At 37.6% G+C, this 23,114-nt stretch overlaps 1 protein-coding gene across 3 annotated transcripts in view; it reads left to right on the forward strand.

Moving 5' to 3' along the window:
* The window catches only part of cdk11b (cyclin dependent kinase 11B), a 37,502-nt gene extending 14,845 nt beyond the window's left edge, over positions 1 to 22,657 (forward strand). For 2 of the 3 annotated variants that reach the window (XM_079383680.1, XM_079383681.1), the window contains 13 exons: positions 520 to 657; positions 1,918 to 2,013; positions 2,100 to 2,219; positions 6,995 to 7,066; positions 7,154 to 7,353; positions 8,359 to 8,571; positions 9,272 to 9,377; positions 9,468 to 9,589; positions 10,446 to 10,553; positions 12,231 to 12,347; positions 16,628 to 16,776; positions 20,605 to 20,794; positions 21,782 to 22,657. In XM_079383680.1, the coding sequence (XP_079239806.1) occupies positions 520 to 657; positions 1,918 to 2,013; positions 2,100 to 2,219; positions 6,995 to 7,066; positions 7,154 to 7,353; positions 8,359 to 8,571; positions 9,272 to 9,377; positions 9,468 to 9,589; positions 10,446 to 10,553; positions 12,231 to 12,347; positions 16,628 to 16,776; positions 20,605 to 20,794; positions 21,782 to 21,874 (1,724 nt within the window). In that variant the 3' untranslated portion in view covers positions 21,875 to 22,657. Of the gene's footprint in view, positions 1 to 519; positions 658 to 1,917; positions 2,014 to 2,099; positions 2,220 to 6,994; positions 7,067 to 7,144; positions 7,354 to 8,358; positions 8,572 to 9,271; positions 9,378 to 9,467; positions 9,590 to 10,445; positions 10,554 to 12,230; positions 12,348 to 16,627; positions 16,777 to 20,604; positions 20,795 to 21,781 lie in introns of all 3 variants that reach the window. The other variant, XM_079383679.1, reaches the window with a different exon arrangement.
* Positions 22,658 to 23,114: the final 457 nt, after the last annotated feature.

A 23,114-nucleotide genomic window follows, 5' to 3' on the forward strand; every position in this document is an offset into this window, starting at 1 on the left:
AGAAATCTGTCAGTCTGTTGACTTGATTTTCCATTTCTGCACTGTTCCTGCCGATCAGGTGATGGAGATTTACTACTGATCACAGAACCAGCTTTAGTGACCAGATGCACATGACAGTCACATGCGATTTATATAATATGTGCTATTGTAATAGCAATAATATAGTTTTAGAGAATTTGCACAATTTAAACCATAAACTTCTGATGTGCTGGCACTATTTACTAAAAATATAAGAAATGTAAAATTTTCATGTAATTAAATTGTTTGTCTTATGCCTTTATTTGATTGCCACTGTTTTTGGAATAAATTTATATTAAATCCTAAATGTCAGATTAAAACAGTATTTATGAAAAATGTAATATTTCACAGGCCCTGTTGTTGTAAACGTTTTATGAATCAATCGATATCCTTTTTGATCATTTACATTTAATTAAACCATTAAAAATGGAATCCAGAACAAACAAACAAAACAGGGCCCTAAGGTTCCGCAGGACTAATGTACCGCTGTCTGTGTTTCAGGGCCTGTGTCTCATTACAGAGGACCTCCTGCAGACGAGTATGCAGATAAAGGGCGCTCGCGTCACCGCAGTCGCAGTCGCAGCCCTGCTCGCCAGCAGAGAGAGCCCAAAGCAGAGAGCAGCGAACAACGCCGAGCAGGTTACACACTCAGTCCTCTTCTACATACCCCAGCACTACACTTCACGTCTAAAACATCTGCGTGATTTCCGAGTTGAACTGCCGTCTCACAGCCAATAGACTGTCATCAGCTTTCATTGCATATCCTGAGGAGAAATTCTGCATTAGGGCTGGGTATCGATTCACATGTCCCGATTCAGTTCGATTCTTGATTTTTATTTTTATTTTTTTTTCATTACATTCAGTGAATATAGTTTTAATACAAATGCTATTGATGTTTACTGTTAATTTTTTTGAAATATCAGTTTACAAAGGGTAAATTTAATAGTTAAAGTCCTTTCCTTTCCTTAAAACCACTGACCTGTATTTTAAACCTATGCTTTGATTTGTATAGGGTCCTATTATGTTTTTTTTTTTTTAAACGATAATAAGGCCCCGTGAAATGTTTTTCTTAACTTTTTTTTCCTAATCAAATGAAAATTAAACCCTTTTCATTTTTGGTTTGTTAAAATTAAAATAAAATAAAAAAAATCTTTAACTTTTTTTATTATTATTAATTATTATTAGTAGTAATAGTATTGTTACATTGAGTCTTAAGACTGCACAATATATTTCTGTCAGTTTCTTCATGTTAAACCAAACTTTTATTTTGACGGGTTGCCATGAAGAACTTGCAGCTGCTGTGAATGGGATATGACAGTAGTTGATGGTAGAAATGACTCTCAGAGCAGCTGGAGATGATATTTGTGTTCATATTGTCATATAGTGAGACTGCAGAGGCTGAAAACAGCGCTTTAATATGCGTGTACTATCAAAAATTCATTCACTCATTGTGGAACTCTTGGTGCCCTATGCGTGATGTCAAATGCTTCCACAGATTTGTAGCATTTCACCTGAGCATTGCACATCCTGCATGTTGCTTTGTTTGTGGCTCTCATCAACAGTATCTCCGCCATAAGCACTAAATGAATGACAGGCTTTGTTGTAACATCATGCAAGGTAAATAAGAGGGTGACATCTAGTGGAGAAGACTAATAAGATTCACGTTAATCAGATCTTGTTAAATGTTTGCTGAAATAAATACTGGGAATCGATTCACGGCTTTTGAAAATCGATATCGAATCGACATCATTTTAAAAAATGATTAATCAAAAAATCTATTTTTTTACTCAGCCCTATTCTGCATGTCACATTTATTTGGAAGGCACATTTCCGAAAAACATTTACAGAACATTCATGTTTAAATGTTACAGAGTCGACTCATTGTGCTTGTGTTTGCAGTGCGGGAGGTTAAGATGGATGATAAAAACCCCCTGTCTGAGCTACAGGACATCAGTGACAGTGAGAGGAAGACCAGCACACCAGAGTCATCAATCGGTACATCTCTCTCTCTCTCTGTGTGTGTGTGTGTGTGTGTGTGTGAGAAAGAGAGATGCAGGTTGACTCTGTGTTTGTTTTGCCAGGCTCTGGGTCTGAGGATGAAGAAGGTGAGGAGAATGATGAAGAAGAGTCCAGCAGTCAGAGTGAAGGAGATGAAGAGGGCGAGTCAGGATCAGACTCTGAGGGGTCAGAACACAGCGAAGGTTAGCACACACACACACACACACACTCTTCTGCTATAGGTCAGTCTGTTGTTGTTTTTATGTTTGTCTCCTGAGTTTTTGTGCAATGAAACGTCCAACAACAGTGTCTTGCCATATCTGGTTATATATATAAAAAGGCTTCAAATCATGGAATGACCAGTGTTACGTTCTAGACAGGGCACCATTATTTCTCTAGTGCTTTATAGTGTCAAAGCAGCTTCACATGGATAAACAGGAAAACAACAGAATAAATGATGCAAACCTAATCAAATTCTGCTGTAAAGCAGCTCTAACAAGACCGTAATGTCAATGTTCAGCTCCAGTCAGTTCGTGTTGATTCAGGTCAGTTCAATAACAGTTCTCAGGACTGGTTCTCTGGTCTAAGCAAACAAACACAGGGTTGTTTATGACGCTGTATCGTAAGTTGTAGTCTGTCCAGCAGCTTGAATCATGAGGTAGAGCTGCCGTTTAGCCAGTAGCAGACGACAATGAACCAAAAGACACAGAGCCAGTGGTTCAATTAAGTCCTCCTTTTACTCTCAGAAACTTCAATAACACAAAATAGAGCACAAGCACCAGCACGACTTCACAACAGATGCACATGATATTTAACACCACAGAATGCAATTGGTTAACAACCACAACAACCAGTCTCATCCGGCTGCCTTAGTATGAACTGGACAGAAGGGAACTTCTGCAGTGCTGTTGGGAATGATATTTGATTTCCATTGTGTTCGGCTGTTATTTCAGCTGAAGGTGGCTGATTTGAGTAATAAATGTATTTTCTTTTTAAATCCAGTAGTATATATTTATTGGTTATCCATGCAAATCAGGGTCAGAAATGTACAGGTGCTTCAAGGGATCCCTGGGTATTAAGATGTATAGCTTAATATAACATAAATTATGTCTCTTATTTAAATATGTAGTTAGAAAACCCATGAAAGATGTGGTGTTTTAAAAAAAAAAAACGACATAGTTTTTGGACCATGGGGGGGGTGCCATTATTTTATGTGCACAGTACATTCTGCGTTGATGTCAAATGTTTGCAAATGGTTGAGCTACTGGAGCTTATGTCTATAGTCTTTGGCTTTTTACCGCAACACAACTCAGAAAATAAAATACTGATACCATACCACATTGTGTGGCTTTTGGTTGTAATTTTCAGTCGAAGGCAACAAAAGAAGCAATGTAAGACTTCGCTGCTTTCCTAGCGATAAGAAGAGGAGAAAAGAATGTCAAGATGCCTGTGGACGAATAAAACTTCCTAAAGACCTGCTGCTTTTTTCTCTCCACTTTAGCCCTGATGCCTTTGAGTCTTTTAGTAGACCACAGCTACTGAAAGAGCTTACAAACGGCTGCGACAAAAAACGCTAGATGCCATCTGTTAGGATGTAAACATGCCGACACTGTCACGCGGCCGCTAGAGGAGTTTCTCAGCGTGGATTTCCCTCGAGATCCAGAGGCGTTTAGACTCCTTGTGGGGAAAAATCGATGGTACAGCATTTGGTTTAAACCTATAGCATGTCCATTGCCACCTGTAAGCTCTTTCAGTAGCTGTGGTCATCATATCAGTATTTTATTTTCCGTGTTGCCTTTTCCGAGATTTGTTGTGGTAAAAATAGCAGCAGGTAGCGCTAGTAGCTCATCAAGTGCAACCATTTTATGTCATCAGAAGAATGGCGCCCCCATAGTCCAAAATATGTATAAAACGATGTGATTTAAAAAAAAATGATATAAGGTAAACGTATTAAGCTCACCAAAATCTACATTGAGTCATTTTTAGTGCACAAGATATTGGTTTCAGTACAAAAAGTTGTTAAAATAAAATATTAATATCTCACACACAAATATTTAATTTTATTTTAAATGACAAAAGCATTTCAATTACGATATACATCATTGAATTCAAAAAGTCTGGCTGTGCTTATTTCTGTACCCTTTAAGCACACCCCTGTTCCCATTAAGCTCACATCATGTTTTATTAAAAATTCTTGTTTATTTTAAAGGGGTCATATAATGCCCATAAACTAAAAGTTAAATTATAGTTAAGTCGATATTATTTTTTAGGGTCTTAATGAAAAGTCTGCAACACCGTTTGATTTAAAAATTTTCATTGGTAGTGTAAAAAATACCTTTTTTACCGTGTCAAAAACAGCTCTTGGCAGAGCAAGCCGTATTGTGTCATTCTCCTTTAAATGTTAATGAGCTCTGCTGACTCTGCCCCTCTCTTCCGAGCCGCTGGCTCGATTTGAGAACGGGGTAAAGATTTTAGTAGATTAAAAAAAAACACTGGGTGGATTTTTATCATTATAGGGTGGTTGTGTACACACACTGCCAACACACATTTCAGTTCAAACTACTTGTAAGAGTGCATGTAGCATTATATGACCCCTTTTAAGGGAAATTTTGAAAATAATTGTAAACTTTTTTTGAAGGTACGAAGTCAATCACAAAAAAACAGAACACTAGAATCAAGCAACAAGGCACTCAAGTCGATCAGTTATATATTCATAATGAAGTGTCATTAAGCACATATCAACATCTAGACTAACACATTAAAAAATCGAATAAAACAAACCAATAAAACATTGAATTCATGGGATGAACACAGAAACTAGCCTCATTATGAAACCTCTTTTTAAATGGATGTCAGCTTATCTATAGTCTCTTAAATCTGGAGATCACTGCATGATTTCTGCTCTGATTTTCCACAGATTTACAGTCTGGAGAAGATGATGCTAGTTGCCAAAGATCAGAGTCAGTCTGCAGATTTGAGTCACAGAATCAATAGAAAACCAATTAACTTAAATTAAAGTGACAACCATCAGTTAATATTTAAAGTCTGTTTGTGAAGTATTTATATAGATGTTCAATGTGGAAGAGCTTAAAGAGAGCACACTGAGCTTAATGGGAGCAGCAACAATTATTCATAAATTTCATGTAATTTATTAAAATGACAGGATTTTGCTAAATAAATAGTCTAGGCCATGTATTAAGTTCATATTTTAATATGAACAACTATTATTAACATCTATGAAAGTATGAAATACTTTTTTATTGATGTCACACTGAAGCTGTGATTTTCATAGTGTCCTTTAAGCTCTCCTTACAATAATATGAAATCTTTAAAAATTACAGTACTGTAAAACCACAGACCAGCAATAAACTGATTATAATATTATGGATGTAAAAGTACAAGCCAGTAATGCCTGTGAAGTAATATGTTAGTTTAGCACACAATCTAATACAGCTAGTCCGCTAACTGTGTTCTGTAGCATCTGCGCTATGTTGCTAAAACTATCTTTTGGATCTAATGCAATTATTTCCCACATCCAAGGAAATAATACAATAAGTAGTGAAACTTACCCAAAATAAATTCACAAACATCTAAAAAATGCACATTTAAGGGGCTCCTCTTTTGGTGAGAGTTTTTAGACAGCTTTCAAAATGTCCGCCATACAGTGTGAACACATGGAGACTAGCGATCGACCGATATATCGATTTACCGATATTTAAGCATTTTTCCATAATCGAATATCGGTTTTGTAATATCGGATTCCCCGATAAACACATTCCATTTTCCGGTTTTATTTTGTAGAAAACATGGAAACCCCAAAGATGCTTTAATATGTTATGCATTTTATTAGACCAGTGATGAACGCACAGAGTAGCATTATAACAGAACTTTCAACATACTCTTTAAAATTCAACACATCTGGTATGATAAAATAGCATAGTTTTACCTCACACGCATGACCGGAAGCAGAAGCGGTCGACTGTGGCATAATGAAAGCTCTGCTGCTTTCGTGCCGTGTATCGCGCTCGTCCTTCATTATCAATTGCTCCAGCGGCCTCGTTTCGCTTTCACGACTTTCAGCCCCACCCTGCTTTATACTACAGTGACCTTAAGTCTTTAATGCATTAGCTCATCAATGGACATGATTGCATCGGCTGTGGGGATGAAGACAACCAGTCCCATGATTCCACACTCAAATCACGGCGGCGTCAATATACCCCTTCGTTTCTCTGTTTGTTTTGAATATGCGCCCTCTAGCGGCGAAAACTTACATATTGTGCCTTTAATGTTTGCCTACAAAACCACCGCTGGCTCTGCACCCCTTTACCTAAATTCATTACTTCAGACTTATGTGCCTCTAGAAGCTTGCGTTCTGAAAGTGAACGTCGCTTTATTGTTCATCCTAAAGTCACTTTCACAGACTTTTACATTAACTGTTCCCACCTGGTGGAATAACCACCCTACTCAATCCCAGTCCTGAAGTCATCTTCAAGAATTGGCTAAAAACACATCTCTTCACATCTCTTGACACTAGCATTCTCTATTTTATATATTTATAACCTTGCTACATGTACTGCGTTAGGCTAACCTAGACTTGTCATACAGCACTTGCATATTACTGCTCTGTGTTGTTTTTGGCGTTTTATGCCTGCTCTTTTGTTAGGTTTTGATTGCTTCTGTTATCCACATTTGTAAGTCGCTTTGGATAAAAATATCTGCCAAACGAGTAAAATGCCCCCCAGATTCAAGATATGGGCCAAAAAATGCCTTTGCACAATTAAACTGAATCTGCTATGGCTGTTGTGGTTCAAGTGAAATGTGAAAGTGAGCGAATAGTGATTGTGGCATTACCTCTAGATCTTCTCACATGGAATTGTGAGGATTTATGCATCGTTTATTTGCACTGTTGAGCATCACACTTGTATTTATTAAGTGCATGAATTATGTAATTATTGTGTTCGCATTTTATCTTGCTTAGGTGCCGTGAGTGATGAAGAACAGTCAGATGAGGAGGAAGAGGACAGAGAGAATGGAAACCACATTCCTCCCAGTGAGCATTTGCTTTGATATGATATTTTAGTGTTGTCAAATATCTTTCACATTAGTCTGGGTGTGTTGTGTCGTGTTGTTGTGACAGTTCCAGAGTCCCGGTTTGATCATGACTCCGAGGTGAGCGGTGAGGAAGAGGAAGAAGAGGCAGCTGAGGAGGCAGGAGACATCACCCCACAGTCTCCCTCTCATTCAGCCACTCCAGAAGAAAACTTCATCCCCGAATCACCGCCTATCTCGCCCGTAGAGCTGAAGAAAGAGCTGCCCAAATACCTGCCGGCTTTACAGGTACACACGCTCACGTACACCTGTCTGCTTACTAGGGGTACAACAATACAGTTAGTCCACGGTTCAATACGTACCTCGGTTTTTAATCACGGTTTTCAGTTCGGCTCTGATAGCTTGGGAGTGTTTTTTGCAACAAATTAACAACAAAAAACGCCTGTTAACCTCTGTACACTGGAAAAAGTGTGGATTATGTCTGCTTAAAAAAAAAAAAAAAAAAGAACTCAAAAGAAATGTTAAGATTCTTACCCAAAATAGGATGGATCGGCCATTAAGCGCTTTAAACATATGTAATGTTTCATTCTTACTGGATGCCAGAGGGCGCTCTCGTGCGGAAAATCCACACATGCATCAGAGAAGTAACACTGATGACTTTCCAGGAAATCCATAATATGGATAAAGACATCACTATTGCTGTAACTGGATAAAAAGAAGATATAATGTTAAAGGTTTGGAATGATGAAATGTAAGGACAATAAACACTCGCCTGCGACAATATATGGTTTACCGGTGTTCTTCAAGCCATCTCTGGTGTTTTCATAATGATTAATATATTTGTAAGCCATTTCTAATCGACATAGCCTTTATTACAAGATAAAATATATTTTCTGCCTCATTCTGTGATAAGAAGCCACATCAGTTCACAAAAGGAAGTTATTTCAAACACTCGACTAATGTTGTGAAGTAAAAACATTATAATGTTCTCTATTGTTGGACAACAGGTTTAGAAAGGCTTATCATTTCATGTCATTACAAGGGAAGATGCTCATCATCTCCTCATCTCAGCACGTGAACTCATGGACACACACACACACACACACAGCCAGTTCTGAGAGAAATAAAACACACGGATATTTAAACGCAAAACCGGAAAACTGCAATTCACAAGCTTGTATTGAACCGTGGATGTTGTACCGAATGGTTCAATATTGAGAATTGTGGCATCTCTACTGCTTACACAATCAGTCCAGTGCAGGTGTGTGTGACCTGATGTCCCGCTGTGTGTAGGGCTGCCGGAGCGTAGAGGAGTTCCAGTGCTTGAACCGCATTGAAGAAGGCACTTACGGCGTCGTCTACAGAGCCAAAGACAAGAAGACGGATGAAATCGTGGCCCTGAAACGACTGAAGATGGAGAAAGAGAAGGAGGGCTTTCCCATCACCTCCCTCAGAGAGATCAACACCATCCTGAAGGCCCAGCACCCCAACATCGTCACCGTCCGGGTCAGAAACACTCCAGCTTCTACTGTAAACCCACAGATGTGTAAAAATGTCCGGTCAGGGTTTCCGCAAAGTTTTAATTTGCCCTTCCACAATTTAAGGCCTTGGAGCAGAAAGTCTGAAATTCATAAAGTCAGGGCATTAAATGTTGCATGCATTGCAAGCATGATTATTTCAAAAGTGAGTTTATGCTTTAAACGAGTACAAATATCTGTCAGTGAGGTATTTTGAAAATTTCCCTTTTGAATTAAGTACATTTTTCTAAACCATTGGCAGATATTAATAAAAATAATTTTATCAGTTTCTCAGAAAACAAGACATGTCCTTTTGCTTCTCAAGTAAATGTGTCTTGATTTAATTTGCACTGCATGCAACATGCAACTTTTGGAAAATAATACATTTTTAATTAAGTAATGGAGATCTGTTGTAAGTTGTGCTTTCATTGCTAAACCATTTACATTTAGAGACCATATTGATTATTGTATTCCCTTCAGTTTATTCCATACATTTTTCTTGATTTGATCTTAAAATCTTAAATTCATAAAACCTTCTGAAACCCTGACAATGTGCATTTCACTTTTGGTGGGTTTAATTATTTTAGATGTTATCCTGTTAAAATGAACAGGATTTTTAATAGATTTCCATAAAGGTGTGTTTCGGGTGTCGCTGAATCTCTCCTACATGTGCTTTCTGCCTGCTGTAGGAGATCGTCGTGGGCAGTAATATGGATAAAATCTACATTGTGATGAATTACGTGGAGCATGATCTGAAGAGTCTAATGGAGACCATGAAACAGCCCTTCCTGCCCGGTACGACCCTGGCGGCACTAAAGCATACCGAATTATTCACCCTTGCCATAATGAGGTGCTTCACTCGCATCTCTTCTGTTTCCTGCGCAGGTGAAGTCAAAACGCTGATGATCCAGCTGCTGAGAGGTGTCCGTCATCTCCATGACAACTGGATCCTTCATCGTGACCTTAAGACCTCCAACCTGCTGCTGAGTCACAAAGGCATCCTAAAGGTCAGTCATCGTCCGCTGAATTCACGGGTTACACATAACAGCTTGTTTGTATAATCAGCTGTGCAGTGTGTTATATGTGTAGCGACAGATCGACACGTGTCATAATCTGAAAACCATGCCCACCGTGGGGAAAAACCATCCAATGCTCTCCATTGACTTTGTATTGTGGGAAGCTGCATCCTTGTCATTTCTGACTTATAACAAAAAACAGAACAATGTCTAAAAGCTGCTGTGTGACCAGGTTTACAGTAAACAAGCTAAAAAAAACAGAACTACGTTTTATAAGCTGTTGACCCAAAAATCGAGCGTTTAAGGACACAAAAATTTGATCGCAACGTGTCATATTGTCGGAGAACTACACCCACTGGAGAAAAACGTCATCGGCGACAGGAAACATTCATTATTTTTAATCATGTCAAAGGATTATTTGACCACCCAATGTGAACCTAAGAGGAGATATATTGAGAAACTAAATTTGATTAGTCCATGTCAGTACTCCTTGTCCTTACCTTCCTTTTGTTAGAGAAATTATCTAACTGAATGGCCTAAAGTGAAATACCCTGACATTTACAACTATTTATGTCCTAAAACACTTGTTTTTTGGGTTGACAGCTTATAAAAACATAGTTCTGGGTTTTTTAGCTTGTTTACTGTACACAGTTCTCGTCACACAGTTCTGTTGTTGTTATAAGTCAGAAATGACAATGAGGCAGCTTCCCGCAATAGTCAATGGAGAGCATTGGATTATGCCCCCCCCCCGTGTGGGCGTGGCCTAAGTGCGCTCTGTCTCTATTGCTGTACTAGTAGTGTTCTTTGTGTGATTTGGAATATTAACTAAGAAGTGACTGTTTTGCAGATTGGAGACTTTGGTTTGGCTCGAGAGTACGGCTCTCCTCTCAAGCCCTACACACCTGTGGTGGTCACACTGTGGTACCGCTCACCTGATCTGCTGCTGGGGGCAAAGGTCAGTGGACAACACTGGTATGATGTTTGTGGAGCCAATGTTCAGGCACTCAAAAATAATCATTCTGAAGAAGTGTTCATTTGTGTACAGTTTAGGGGTGTGCGATATATCATCTATGATAATATATGATAATAATTAACAATGTGCGATCTAACATTTATCAAATATATTGCAAAAACACACCCAGAGTGTGCGCACATACACATGATATAGGTTAGACTACTGCATTCAGAGTTCATGCATTCACTGTGTGATTCAGTCTATTAAAATACTCAAATTCAAGATATGGGGCAAAAATGCACTCGTATGACTTATGTCTTTTATATTTATATCATCTAATATAGTTATCACACAGAGTGCAATTTTTCTCCAAATATCAGCACAATTGCAAATGTGATATTGATTTTATACAACAGTTTAAAAAAAAAAGGTAATGTGAAGCGACAAATTCCTGTTTTTGCTGCATTTCACCAATGAAAAGTTTCAAACACAGCCACAGCAGAACTGTTTTGCATCTCTGAGCAGCACATGATAGTGATTCGTTACTGAATTGATCAGCCGTTTGAATCAGTTGAATGAATGACTCATTGACAAAACAATTGGCCTTATAAATGTTAAAATGCCCATAAAAGGTAAAAATCTATTTAAACTAGTTGGAAAAGTGAATTTCTGATACTCCTGCAAACAAATCGCCACACTGAATATGAAGAATAGCCAGAGCTTTGGGAGTCAGCTGTCCACGGCAGTCCTTTTAAATTACCTGCACAATAACGCACTCAGCAAAATATTGCCAAAATTTCAGAAAATATAGTTAACATTTTTATCATCGCACACCCTTACTACAGGTAGCAAATATTGGGTTCCCACTATTTTTTTGTTCCGATTTTTAACAAAAACTGTCCTGATCAGGATTTTTGTGCCCCTGATCCCAGTAATTGAATATTAAGTATCTACTGATACAGAGTCCCGATCTGATACTTGTATATCCCTATAGGAATGATGTTTGGTGCACATTCCAAGTACATTAGTGTATGTATGTATGCATGTATGTATATATATATATGTATATATATATATATATATATATATATATATATATATATATATATATATATATATATATATATATATATATATATATATATATATATATATATATATATATATTAGTAATATGTAATTATAAAACACTCTTTCTATGCACACACTATATAAAGACATTGGTAGATGTAAACATGTTACAGTGGTGGACATTGCTAACAGACTGTCGTCACAATTATGAATATGGGACTGCTGATATAAAATTCTTGTTTTTTTTATGTACAATAAGCAGAATAATTACAACATAAGGTTAGAAAGCATGAAGCTTGTGGTGTCAGAATGCCAGTCTATCAGTCAAATCCGAAGCCGCCTATAGCAACGCATTGACAACGACGTCTCTGATGGCAGATGAAAGAAAAGGATAAATGAATGAGATCATTACAAAAGTGTGCATCAAATACACTGAACACAGAAGCTCAAACGTGTGATGCGCTACAACAAGCATCTGCTAAATGTCAATGTCAAACTGGTGATAATGGTGGACGGTTGATCTTGCTCACGCTCTGAAGTTGTTGCACACTGGGCTGTCGATAAACTAGTGTTTTGCAGTCATGTCAGCTCCTGTTTCTTCCTCAGGAATACTCCACAGCTGTGGACATGTGGTCGGTCGGCTGTATATTTGGAGAGCTCCTCACACAGAAACCGTTATTCCCTGGCAAATCGGAGATTGATCAAATCAACAAAGTTTTTAAGGTATGCTTCATCACATCCTGAATGTCTTGTCAAATTAACTTTTTTTTATTTTTATTATTGATTCTGATAAGCAATATTATCAGCTCATCAGGAGGAATCACTTCATAAGGCCATTACTCATTTACAGATCTTTCCATAGTTTTTGGAGCAGAAATATCAGCCCATGTATCTATTCCATTATAGCTGCAAACACAAAATGCTGTCCGTCTTACGTAGTATGCCATATATCGGATTAGTGCAGCCCAGACCTACTATGTTTAATGGGTGCCCAGATGGTGCAGTATATACAGTTATTGAATGCTTGAACCTAAGAGTGAATTCATTTTAAAGTCACATTAAAGTGAGTTTAGCTGAATGAAGATGGATAATCGATGTCTGTCAGTGAGGATTGTGGTGGCGACCCAGTTTTGACCTGATTATAAGAGCCAGCACTAGCATGAACCTATGGGACTGTGGCAAGTCGTGGCCTAATGGTTAGAGAGTCGGACTCGTAATCAAAACGTGGCGGGCACCGAACCCCCAACTGCTCCCCGGGCGCCGCAGCATAAATGGCTGCCCACTGCTCTGGGTGTGTGTTCATGAGAATTTTTTTAGAAAAAAAAAAACTCTTAGTTTTAATATGAATAACTAAACCTGGCTCTCACCAGGAACATAGCCATAGAAGCTGACATGGTGTTAAAAAAGAGAAAACGATTATGAAATTATGCTAAATGATATCCAACCTAATAGGGTGCTTTTACACTAGCACAAAAAAATATTTTTATTTTTTTACTCGCATGATCAGATATTGTAGCTAAGCCTCAAGCATCGACGACAGATCGCTGTTTTTCGATGGAAAGCTTATAAGGAATGTATTTGCTACATTTGTGTAAGCAGTACACATCCAAACACGCAGAGTAAAAAAGCAGTACGTACCTTTATCATTGTAATAACGAGCCACAAACGCGTCCACTGCTGAAATCCCAGTTTAGTTAGAGAGGTAAGGGTCCACAGAACAACATCCCAGCGAGCACTTTTAGTCCAGCGAAACAATAACGCTGTAATAAGGATGAATATTCCTTTGTTTACGTTTCATTTCTTCAGAGAGTTATTGTTCGCGTCCGTTATGGAATAAATTACGCTCAAAAACAGCGTCTTGGTGGTAAAAAAACAACCCGGTGTTGCAGCATACGGTTTTACAAACAGAATGAGACCGTCTACGGAAAAAAAGTCTCAGAAAAGCAGAATATAGATTATTTGAATTTGGCGCTCCCTCCAGCCAGCCATGACGCACGCTGTGACACGCACGCTGTCATCTGAGCGGGGCATAACTTAGCGATCTGCTTTATCCATAAAAAAACTGTTTTTTTTTCTTCTACATTTTTTTTATATATGTGTGTGTGTGTTGTGTGGGGAATGTGGCCGTGTCTGCATGATTATCATCTGTATGGACGGACATCAGCGTGTTTATTAGCGACTCTATGACGGCTATTATTGTGATTCATTTATAGAGACGGGTAATTCACATGAGTCTCTTGCTCAGATTCTTTCAAATAAATTAATCTCACTACATTAATTTATTTCACTACAGAATTCTGTTATTCTATTATAGATTTTTTGATTGCTTCCATTGTCCTCATTTGTAAGTCGCTTTAGATCTACTAAATGTTGAGGTAAATTCTAGATCTAATAACCTGTAGGTTCAAATAACACCTAATTTTGTGCTCCACGCTTGAATGACAGCTTTAACTTGTCCATGCTGGTCAGTGATGACTGTATAAGTGAGAGAATCACAGCTGGTGTGCGTCAAAGGATCATCCACTGGGTATTATGTAGGGCTGTCGATTTTAGTCGACGACACGATTTTTAAAAATCGTCGACTTCATTTTGCTGGCATCGACTAACCGGCAAAATACCGGAAGTGGCGCATTTCACGGACGAGAATCCATAAAACACATTATTAGACTATTTTCCAAGGCTGCATGATATATTAAACCCATTTAAAAATCATAATTAAGCAGAATTGTGAATTCACAAACGCTATGATTTAATAATTATGCGATGCAGTTTAATTATGTCCATGCGTGTAGGTTAAGCTCGTGCGTCTCACAGCGGCTCCGTTCACAGCGGCTCCACAGAAACTGTTATTATTTACATGTGGAGCGACTCAAACTCATCTCTGCATGCTGTTCTGAGTTTGGGTTTATTATAACCTTCATCTGAGAACGCAGCGCGCGCCATTTGATCAGATTTGTGAGGTAAATCATATATAAATCTACACAAACACAGGAGAATACATCACTGTTTCAAAATAAAAGCTGAGACCCTCACTCTGAGTTACACGGATAGATGTCCACATGTTCATTTAATTACAGCAGCTATAGCATTTCTGTCCTAAAGAAATGGCCAAATATTAAAGATTAAGAGTACGTTTGAATTAAATAGTGCTTGGTCAATATTAAACAGTAATGTGTAAAAATAATCATCCGGCCGTCGGCGCTCCTGCAGGTCTTTGTTGTGATGCGTAATCTACATTAGCTCTATTGTTTATAATATATTATGTATTTTAACAGTTTTGTTCAATAAAACCATATGATTTCTTGCTTTTGATACTTTATTTGAACTAATTATTATTGCATCATTGCTATTATATATGTACTTTAAGCCATTTTAAAAGCTATTGTTCTTCTATTTTTATTACCACAAAAAAAATTATAATTATTGGGCCCTATGAAATCCGTTTTATTTCCAAATTATTTTTTTTTCCATTTTTCTATACTCTGTTTTAATGGTTGAATTAAATTTTATTAATCAAAAAGCCGGAGTTTTTCAGTTTTATCTGTACAAAATACTGTTTTCCATATTTTCTGGATTCCATTTGAATTGTTCCATTAAATTTTAATAATAAAAATCAACTCCAATTAATTGGTTCTATAAATATAAAAAAATGTAAAAAAATAAATATATATATTTATTATTTTATTTATTACATTGAATTAAATTTATTAATCAAAAAGCCGGTCTAATTAATTGAGTTTTTCAGTTTTATCTGTAGCCAATTCTGTTTTCCATTATTTTCTGGATTCCATTTGAATGGTTCCATTAAATTTTAATAATAAAAAGCATCTCCAATTAATTGGTTCTATAAATATAAAAAATAAATGAATAAATAAATATATATATTTATTTTATTTATTTTCAGAAATACTGCACATTTACTTTTTTCACCTACATAAATTCTGGTAAATACTCCTTTTAAAAGGTGTTTTTTGATGATAATGTTGTTATTATTATTAGACTAGAACAGGTGGATATGATGTCATTCTCTCACTATAATACTGAACTGATTTCAGTGATTATGAGATGGACACCTGCTTCTTCTTGCACTCTGTTACACTTCACTTTTGCTTTAAAAAAGGATTTCATAGAAATTTGGATTTCATTTGGTTTAATACAACATTTTAAAGTAAAATTTAGTTGTTTTTTTTGTGTGGGAAATCAATCGTTTAGATTAATCGATAAATTAGTCAATAGATTAATCGAAATAAAAAAAGTCGTTAGTGGCAACCCTAGTATTATGTAAACTTATTTAATAAAATCATTGTAGCTTGGGTGGGGATTCATGTAAAGAACAGTTGGTCAAGTGTTTTCTTCTCTAAAAAGGGCCAAAACACATTAAGGCTAATTCACACCGCACAGACAAACGCCAGCAAACTAGTCTGTTAGAGTTGGTTGGATCAGTGTGTTACCCCTGTTGGGGTTGGTTGGAGTTTTTCACCCGACTGAGCATGCTTATAGAGTTGGTCGGTGTCTGCTGGAGCAGTGTGAACACAAGTTATTTTTCATAAGAGGCCAGCTTGTTTGTTGGAGTTTGTCTGTGCGGTGTGAATTGGCCTCAAGATGGACTTCCAATTGCAATGCCATAGTTTACTGTAGGTTTACAGTACTGCTTATGAAGCTTTGCTGAAACATAATTATAGGAAGAGGCGTTAAATTTCCAGCACATGCTGTAAGTGTTTGATCAGTAACAACAGACTGGGCCCGCTGACCAATCAGAGCAGAGTTTTTCAGAAAAGCAGGGTGAAGAGAGGCACTGCAGCAATGTACACTGAGACAAATCATGCGTTTTCAACGTTAAATCATGTGTTCTTTCAGACCAAAAATGGAATAATGAACCTATTAGAAGTATAATATGGTCACTTTAAACATTGAATGTACTGAAGTACATGACATGGCCTTGGTTTTTGATTTTTCACGTTCACAGTCTCTCTTCCTGTGTGTGTGTGTGTGTGTGTGTGTAGGACTTGGGCTCTCCCAGTGAGAAGATCTGGCCGGGATACAGCGAGCTGCCTGCGGTGAAGAAGATGACTTTCACAGAATATCCTTACAACAACCTGCGCAAGCGCTTCGGAGCGCTGCTGTCCGACCAGGGCTTTGACCTCATGAACAAGTAAGAGCTCACACAGTACTTCACACAGCAATTTTATATTTACTATAAATATTTCTAAGTACATGTAAAGTTTCCTTCACCAGTTCAATTTGCAAGAAGCTGGTAATCAGACCTTAATAATGTAATGCACTTTTGCTTGAATACGCGTGGTTAGTCAACATCAGCGACGCTTTCAAAACGGTCATCCAGAGAGCTAACATTACACTGGTGATAAATCAGCTGAATTGTAGAATACGTCACAGAAAATCAAACCTTTGCGAGGTATGAAAGCGTTGAGCAACACGTGGCCGTCCTGTTAACTGGCCTGAAACTCATTATTATTCACAGACTGAAAGGGCCTGTTTTTGTTGCCGTTGTTTTGCTGAAGTGCTGCATCAGTGCAGGAACAGCTGCTTCACATTATGAAACACTGCAGTTAAAAACGAAAGGCTCAGAACAGTGATGCGTTATAAATGTGATTGAAAGCGTTTGAAGGTGTTGTGAAGTACCAGTAAATGCGTCTTTTAGGAGGGTTAGGCACCAAGATCACATGACTTTTATATAATGGTATTATGAACAAAATATATAAAATAGTTAAATTTTCTTAGCTGCAGTTGGTTGAAAAGACGCATTTAACTTTTGTTCTGGAAACCTAAGCATTTGTGGATATTCACAAACCTCGTCATTGGGCCTGTGGAACATCAGCAGCAGTGTGATTGAACGTGAATCATTCATCTGGAAATAAACAGCCATCCATCTGAACGTCGCTACAAGATGTTTGTTCATTTTCAGACGTTTCTGGCTTTCAGTTTCTTTCTCAAGTTGAAATCTCTGAATGGGTTCTTGTTTCCATAGTTTAAGAGGCCCTGATGGAAGGGATGCTAATGCAAATGGTCACGTCCCATCTGAAAGCCCCATCACAGCCTGGCTGCAAATACCACATTCATATGAGAGAGCAGCCGAGGAAATGGCACAAATATAGGAGTCGAAAGAGGAAAGACTCAGATTTGGAGAAATGTCTCAGCAATGGATGCTCTGCAGTGAATGGGTGCCGTCAGAATGAGTCCAAACAGCTAATAAAAACATCACAATAATCCACACCACTCCAGTCCATCAGTTAACATCTGGAGAAGACTAAAGCTCAAACACATCCAGCATTAAGATGTTTTTAATTTAAATACAAGTCCATAATCCATAATAATGCTTCCTGCAGTGAAAAAAGTGTTCTGGTCTGAATCAGGAGAGAAATCTGCACAGATCAAGCAGCGTTTACAAGACAAAACAGCTCTGAACAAATATGTAGCTGGATTTTGATGAGAGAGACAACAGCAGATGCACTTTTTCACTGCAGGAACCATTATTATGGATTATTTTAGCCGGAAGCAACAGTTTGGGATTAAAAATGTCTTAATGCTGGTTTTGTTACTTACAAACATGCAGCTTTTCACTTCACAAGACATTAATTGGCAAAAACAACTATTACCATTATGAACACTGAGTCAGTTTAAAGGGTCATGAAACACCAAACTAGTTTTTCAGCAGAGGTGTTTGTGTTGCACATCATAGAAGACCGTGTGAGCACCCTTTTCATTTTAATTGTTGGAGAGATCCAGTTAATATTGAGCTCTTTTATGCTATTTTTATCTTCCAGGTTTAAAATCTACATCGCGTTGATGTCACAGTTTGTGACGTTGCAAAAGACTATAGGACTCCGATGATGCGTCGGTGTCTCAAGTTTTCATGAGACTGCGCTTTGCTTAATTATTCACAATATCATGAGTTGATTTCCTAAGACACGCTTCAGACTGTGAGATTGTGTATATTAAGTGAAATGCACGTTCATGGATCGAAGGAGGGTGTCTGTTTGCTTTGTAAGAGTTTGGCACAAACGCAATTCATTAGTGTTCAACTGGTTTTTGCAGCTGTATGATGCAACACATTAAAAGGCTTATATAAACACCACAAAATTAGCCTAAAAAGTTATTAAGAGGTGTGCCCGCGTGTTCATATGAGTGCAAATGCCAGTGCGTTTATTTCTTTTTAACAACTTTTTATCTGGGAGCAAAATGAAGCTGTCTGAACCTGAAGCTAGTGTTGTTGGAGACATGCATAATGGAGATAATGAAAATATCTGAAGACCGTTATGAAAATGAATGTTAAAAATGACATGAAAACATGTCTTTAGAACACTTTTAGATTATGATTGTGTTTTCAATCATGTGTTTATGTAGCAATGTTATTACAAAAGAAGCAATCTAAAAGGGAATACACATCCTATGATATTAATCAGAAAACCTTCGATACATAACATTACATCTGTTATCTGCACAAAAGGATGCAAATGCCAGTGAAATTTAAGTTGTGTGCTATAGCGAGAGAGAATTAGAATTTTAGCCAAACATTTATTTCACAATTTTACACACAAAACAACTCTAATACAATAAAGACCAAAAAGCTTGACATTAGCATCAATCATTATAACAAACAAGAAAAAAAATAGAAGTTCATCTAAAACAGAGCAAATTGCGTCATTATAACACCACTGACTTGAAAAGAAAATGTCTTTCGTGATCTTATAAAATTTTAAATCAACCCACACTCTTGCTTTTATCCGATTTTTATTTTATTTATTTTTTAAATGGATACACATGCCAGTGATCTTTGTTGTAGCACGAGAGAGAGATTGAGCTCCTGCCGTGATGTGCTTTCATAACAGCGCGCTGAAACATGGACAAGGAAAGCAGACAGTTTACTATAGATTTCACCTTCTATAAAGTTCTCATTATAATGCTATGGCAGATTTGTGCTTTATTTTCATCTACATTATCAAGTGATTCCTGAAATCGCCTACGCATTTTCAAAGCCATACAAATTACGAAAACAGTTTTAATTGAAATATGATTGCTGTTGAACAAATGACGAAAAAAAGCACTGCTGCTTTATTATAACATCAATATTAAAAAAAAAAAAGAAGAAACATCTAAAGCAATATGACCATCTTAAATAACTCGGGCATTGCATTTGAGCATGAAACTAAACACTGTTAATATGCAGCGCATTCAGCATGTTAATAAATGTTAATATCCCAATGCATCCTATATCTGACCCTGGACCACAAAACCAGTCTTAAGTCGCTTAGCAATAGCCAAAATACATTGTATGGCTCAAAATTATACATTCCTCTTTTATGACAAAAATCATTAGGATATTAAGATCATGTTCCATGAAGATATTTTGTAAAATTTCCTACTGTAAATATATCAACTTAATTTTTGATCAGTAATATGCATTGCTAAGAACTTCATTTGAACAACTTTAAAGGAGATTTTCTCAATATTTAATTTTTTTGCACCCTCAGATTCCAGATTTTCAAATATCATCCTATCATAACAAACCATACATCAATGGAAAGATTATTTATTCAGCTTTCAGATGATGTATAAATCTCAATTTCTAAAAAACACTTATGACTGGTTTTGTGGTCCTGGGTCACATATTAGATGAATCAGATATGTATGTAGCTATAACCAGAAATCACTACGTGACTTTGAAGCCGTGCTTCTTTCTTCTCACGTCTGTGCTTTGGACTGAATGCTGTGCCCAGCTAAACAATCAGAGCTCAGGTTGCCACCCAAAGTGCTGCTATAGCCAATAAAAAAATATTTTTTATCCACAATAATCATTTTTATGATCGATAGTAGCGTTATGGCCGAGTACTTGATCACTGTGGCACATCCCTAGACTCTTTAACCTCACACCTTCGATTACAGTTCCTGCAGTGACTCATTGACTGACAGCAGTGGGCTTCACATCAGTGTTTCTCACACGTCTGTTTTCTGCCTGTTCCAGATTTCTGACGTACTGCCCTTCCAAGCGGATCAGCGCTGATGAAGCACTTAAACACGAGTACTTCCGGGAGTCGCCGCTCCCCATCGAGCCCTCCATGTTCCCCACCTGGCCAGCCAAGAGCGAACAGCAGCGGGTGAAGAGAGGAACGAGCCCGCGCCCGCCAGAGGGAGGACAGGACTTCAGCCAGCTGGTACAGACACTCTTTCAACAAACCAAAACTAACTCTGCTGCCTTGAATACATGTCCCTGAATGATTCAGAAGTTCATGTTGACCTGAAGCTTTCTTAAAACTTTCAAATAAATCACAGTTCTGTCTCTGTTGCCCTAGAGGAGGAGCAATTCAGCTCTGTCTTTTCATGTCGTCATCTTTAGCCCTATTCGGACGGGACTAGATTTACAGGGGGTCGTTAGAGAAATTTGTTTCACAAACGTACTTAGCTAATTTCATCCCATCTGAATCTGTTACATCTCTTGTCTTTCTCACACAACCTCTGTAATAACTCCAGAGCAAATGATCCTCTGAGAAAACTAATCCCATCTGAACGTGAATGTCTGTGATTGCAGACGATATTTTTTTCACAACACGTTTTCTTGTGTTTTGGCCAACGTGAACAACTGTAGATGCTCTTACCGTGCGCATTTTTGATACGTTTGCCTCCCGGCAAAGAAAAAACAAAAAATAACAATTAAATCAAGAATCAAATCACAAACCGTTAAGACTGGCTACTGTAATATCAGCGTCAGGAAAGATTAACGTTACACACCTTCATTTCTGCACTCAATTACATGGCGTTTTATTTACATTTATCTTGATGAAAATTAAACATGGTTTTACTACAAATAAAATAGTAAAGTAACCACACATTAACTATGGTTTTGCTATAGAAGCCATATAGCTTCACCATGGTATTTGTAGTAAAACTGTGGTTATACTATCAATCTGAATGACTACGCAATACACGCATACAGAGCATGTGATCTCTGAAACACCCAGATGTCCAAAACAGACCCTCCCCACGGAGATGTTAGTCGTGTCCGAATTAGCACATGAAAAGTGCAGACGTCAGGTGATAAGAATGGAAACTCAGTATAACTAGTCCCATTTCAATAGGGCTTTTGTCTTCCTAAAACTCTTGGTTATTGTTTCTCAATCTCATCTTTCTGTTGTTCTCTTTAGGGTGATGATGATCTTAAAGAGACTGGTTTCCATTTGACCACTGCTTACCAGGGCGTCTCCAAAGTTGGTCCAGGATTCAGCTTGAAGTTCTGAGCTCCAGCGGCCAGCAGGCTTTCTTTTGCATATGTGTGACACGATACTGAGACTCATTTAGAGAACGAGCATCAGAGAGCAGTTCGCTGAACTTCACTGGGACACAGACTCTGGGGAACAGTTTTTATTTTATAAGCACAGAGGACCTCCATAAAGTTCAAGTGCTTTGAATTCCTCGTGTTCATCTGAAATATAATGCGTTGGTTTGTTTTGCTTGGTTTTCTTGCTCTTTTGTCCAATTTAAAAACAAGCAGCAGATTAAGCATTTTCAGACCTCTTTTTTTCCTCTTCATTTACAGTTGTAGCTAGGAGTAGGATGTTAAAAAAAACATTTTTGTGATATCAAATGAATATTAAAATAAATCCATTTTAAAAACATTGATACCATGGTCTGTCTGAATACTAGATTCTGGTTGACTGGAAGGTGTGCATTAAAGCCACTGAATGCACAGAGTTTGTAGTGATTTTACTTTTGCCGACCCAGGGAGGTGAGATAATGTAGTGATGGGTACTAACGTCACGATTATGTTATGATTTTCATATCACATGCCACTTTAGGTACGGTTAAAAGTAGGGCTGCAATGAAATCGCAATCACGATTAGGCAAAAGCTGTGATGCGCATCTTGTCAGTGAAGCAGGGTTCTGTGATCAGTAGTAAATCTCCAACTGAAGGCCAGAGAAACTCCAAATACACCCCAAGAGATCCCTATAGAGCTAGCTGAATAAACAGAAGATTTAACTGCTTTCATTGATCCAGCGTGACTAATAAACACGACTACGACAATATATGGTTTATCTGAGTTCTCATTATTATTATTTTCATTATAATAAGGTATATAATAATGCAATGCCTTTGCTTAGAATACTTTGAAATATGTTGTGTGCCTTATTCTGTGTAAGAAGCCACGTCATCTCACAGAGGGATTTATTTCAAACACTCGACTGACGTTATGAAGTGAGTTTGGAGTAAAAACATGTTATTAACTGTGGTATTTTCACATGCTTTCAGATGGAGCCGTAGTTCACTGAGAAGCTACGCAAACAGCTGTCATTATCGCAAACGATATCTTCGATTTCATAATCGCGTGATTATATCGTCTGTCACTTTTTGATTTTTTTTTGTGTAGCTTGTCAGTGAACTACGGCTCTGTGTATTAAATGCTGCTTCATCTGAAAACAGGTGGAGATTTACTACTGATCACAGAACCAGCTTTAGTGACCAGATGCACATGACAATCA

This window comes from Barbus barbus (genome assembly GCF_936440315.1).
Source record: "Barbus barbus genome assembly, chromosome: 29".
In the NCBI taxonomy this organism is placed as follows: Eukaryota; Metazoa; Chordata; class Actinopteri; order Cypriniformes; family Cyprinidae; genus Barbus; species Barbus barbus.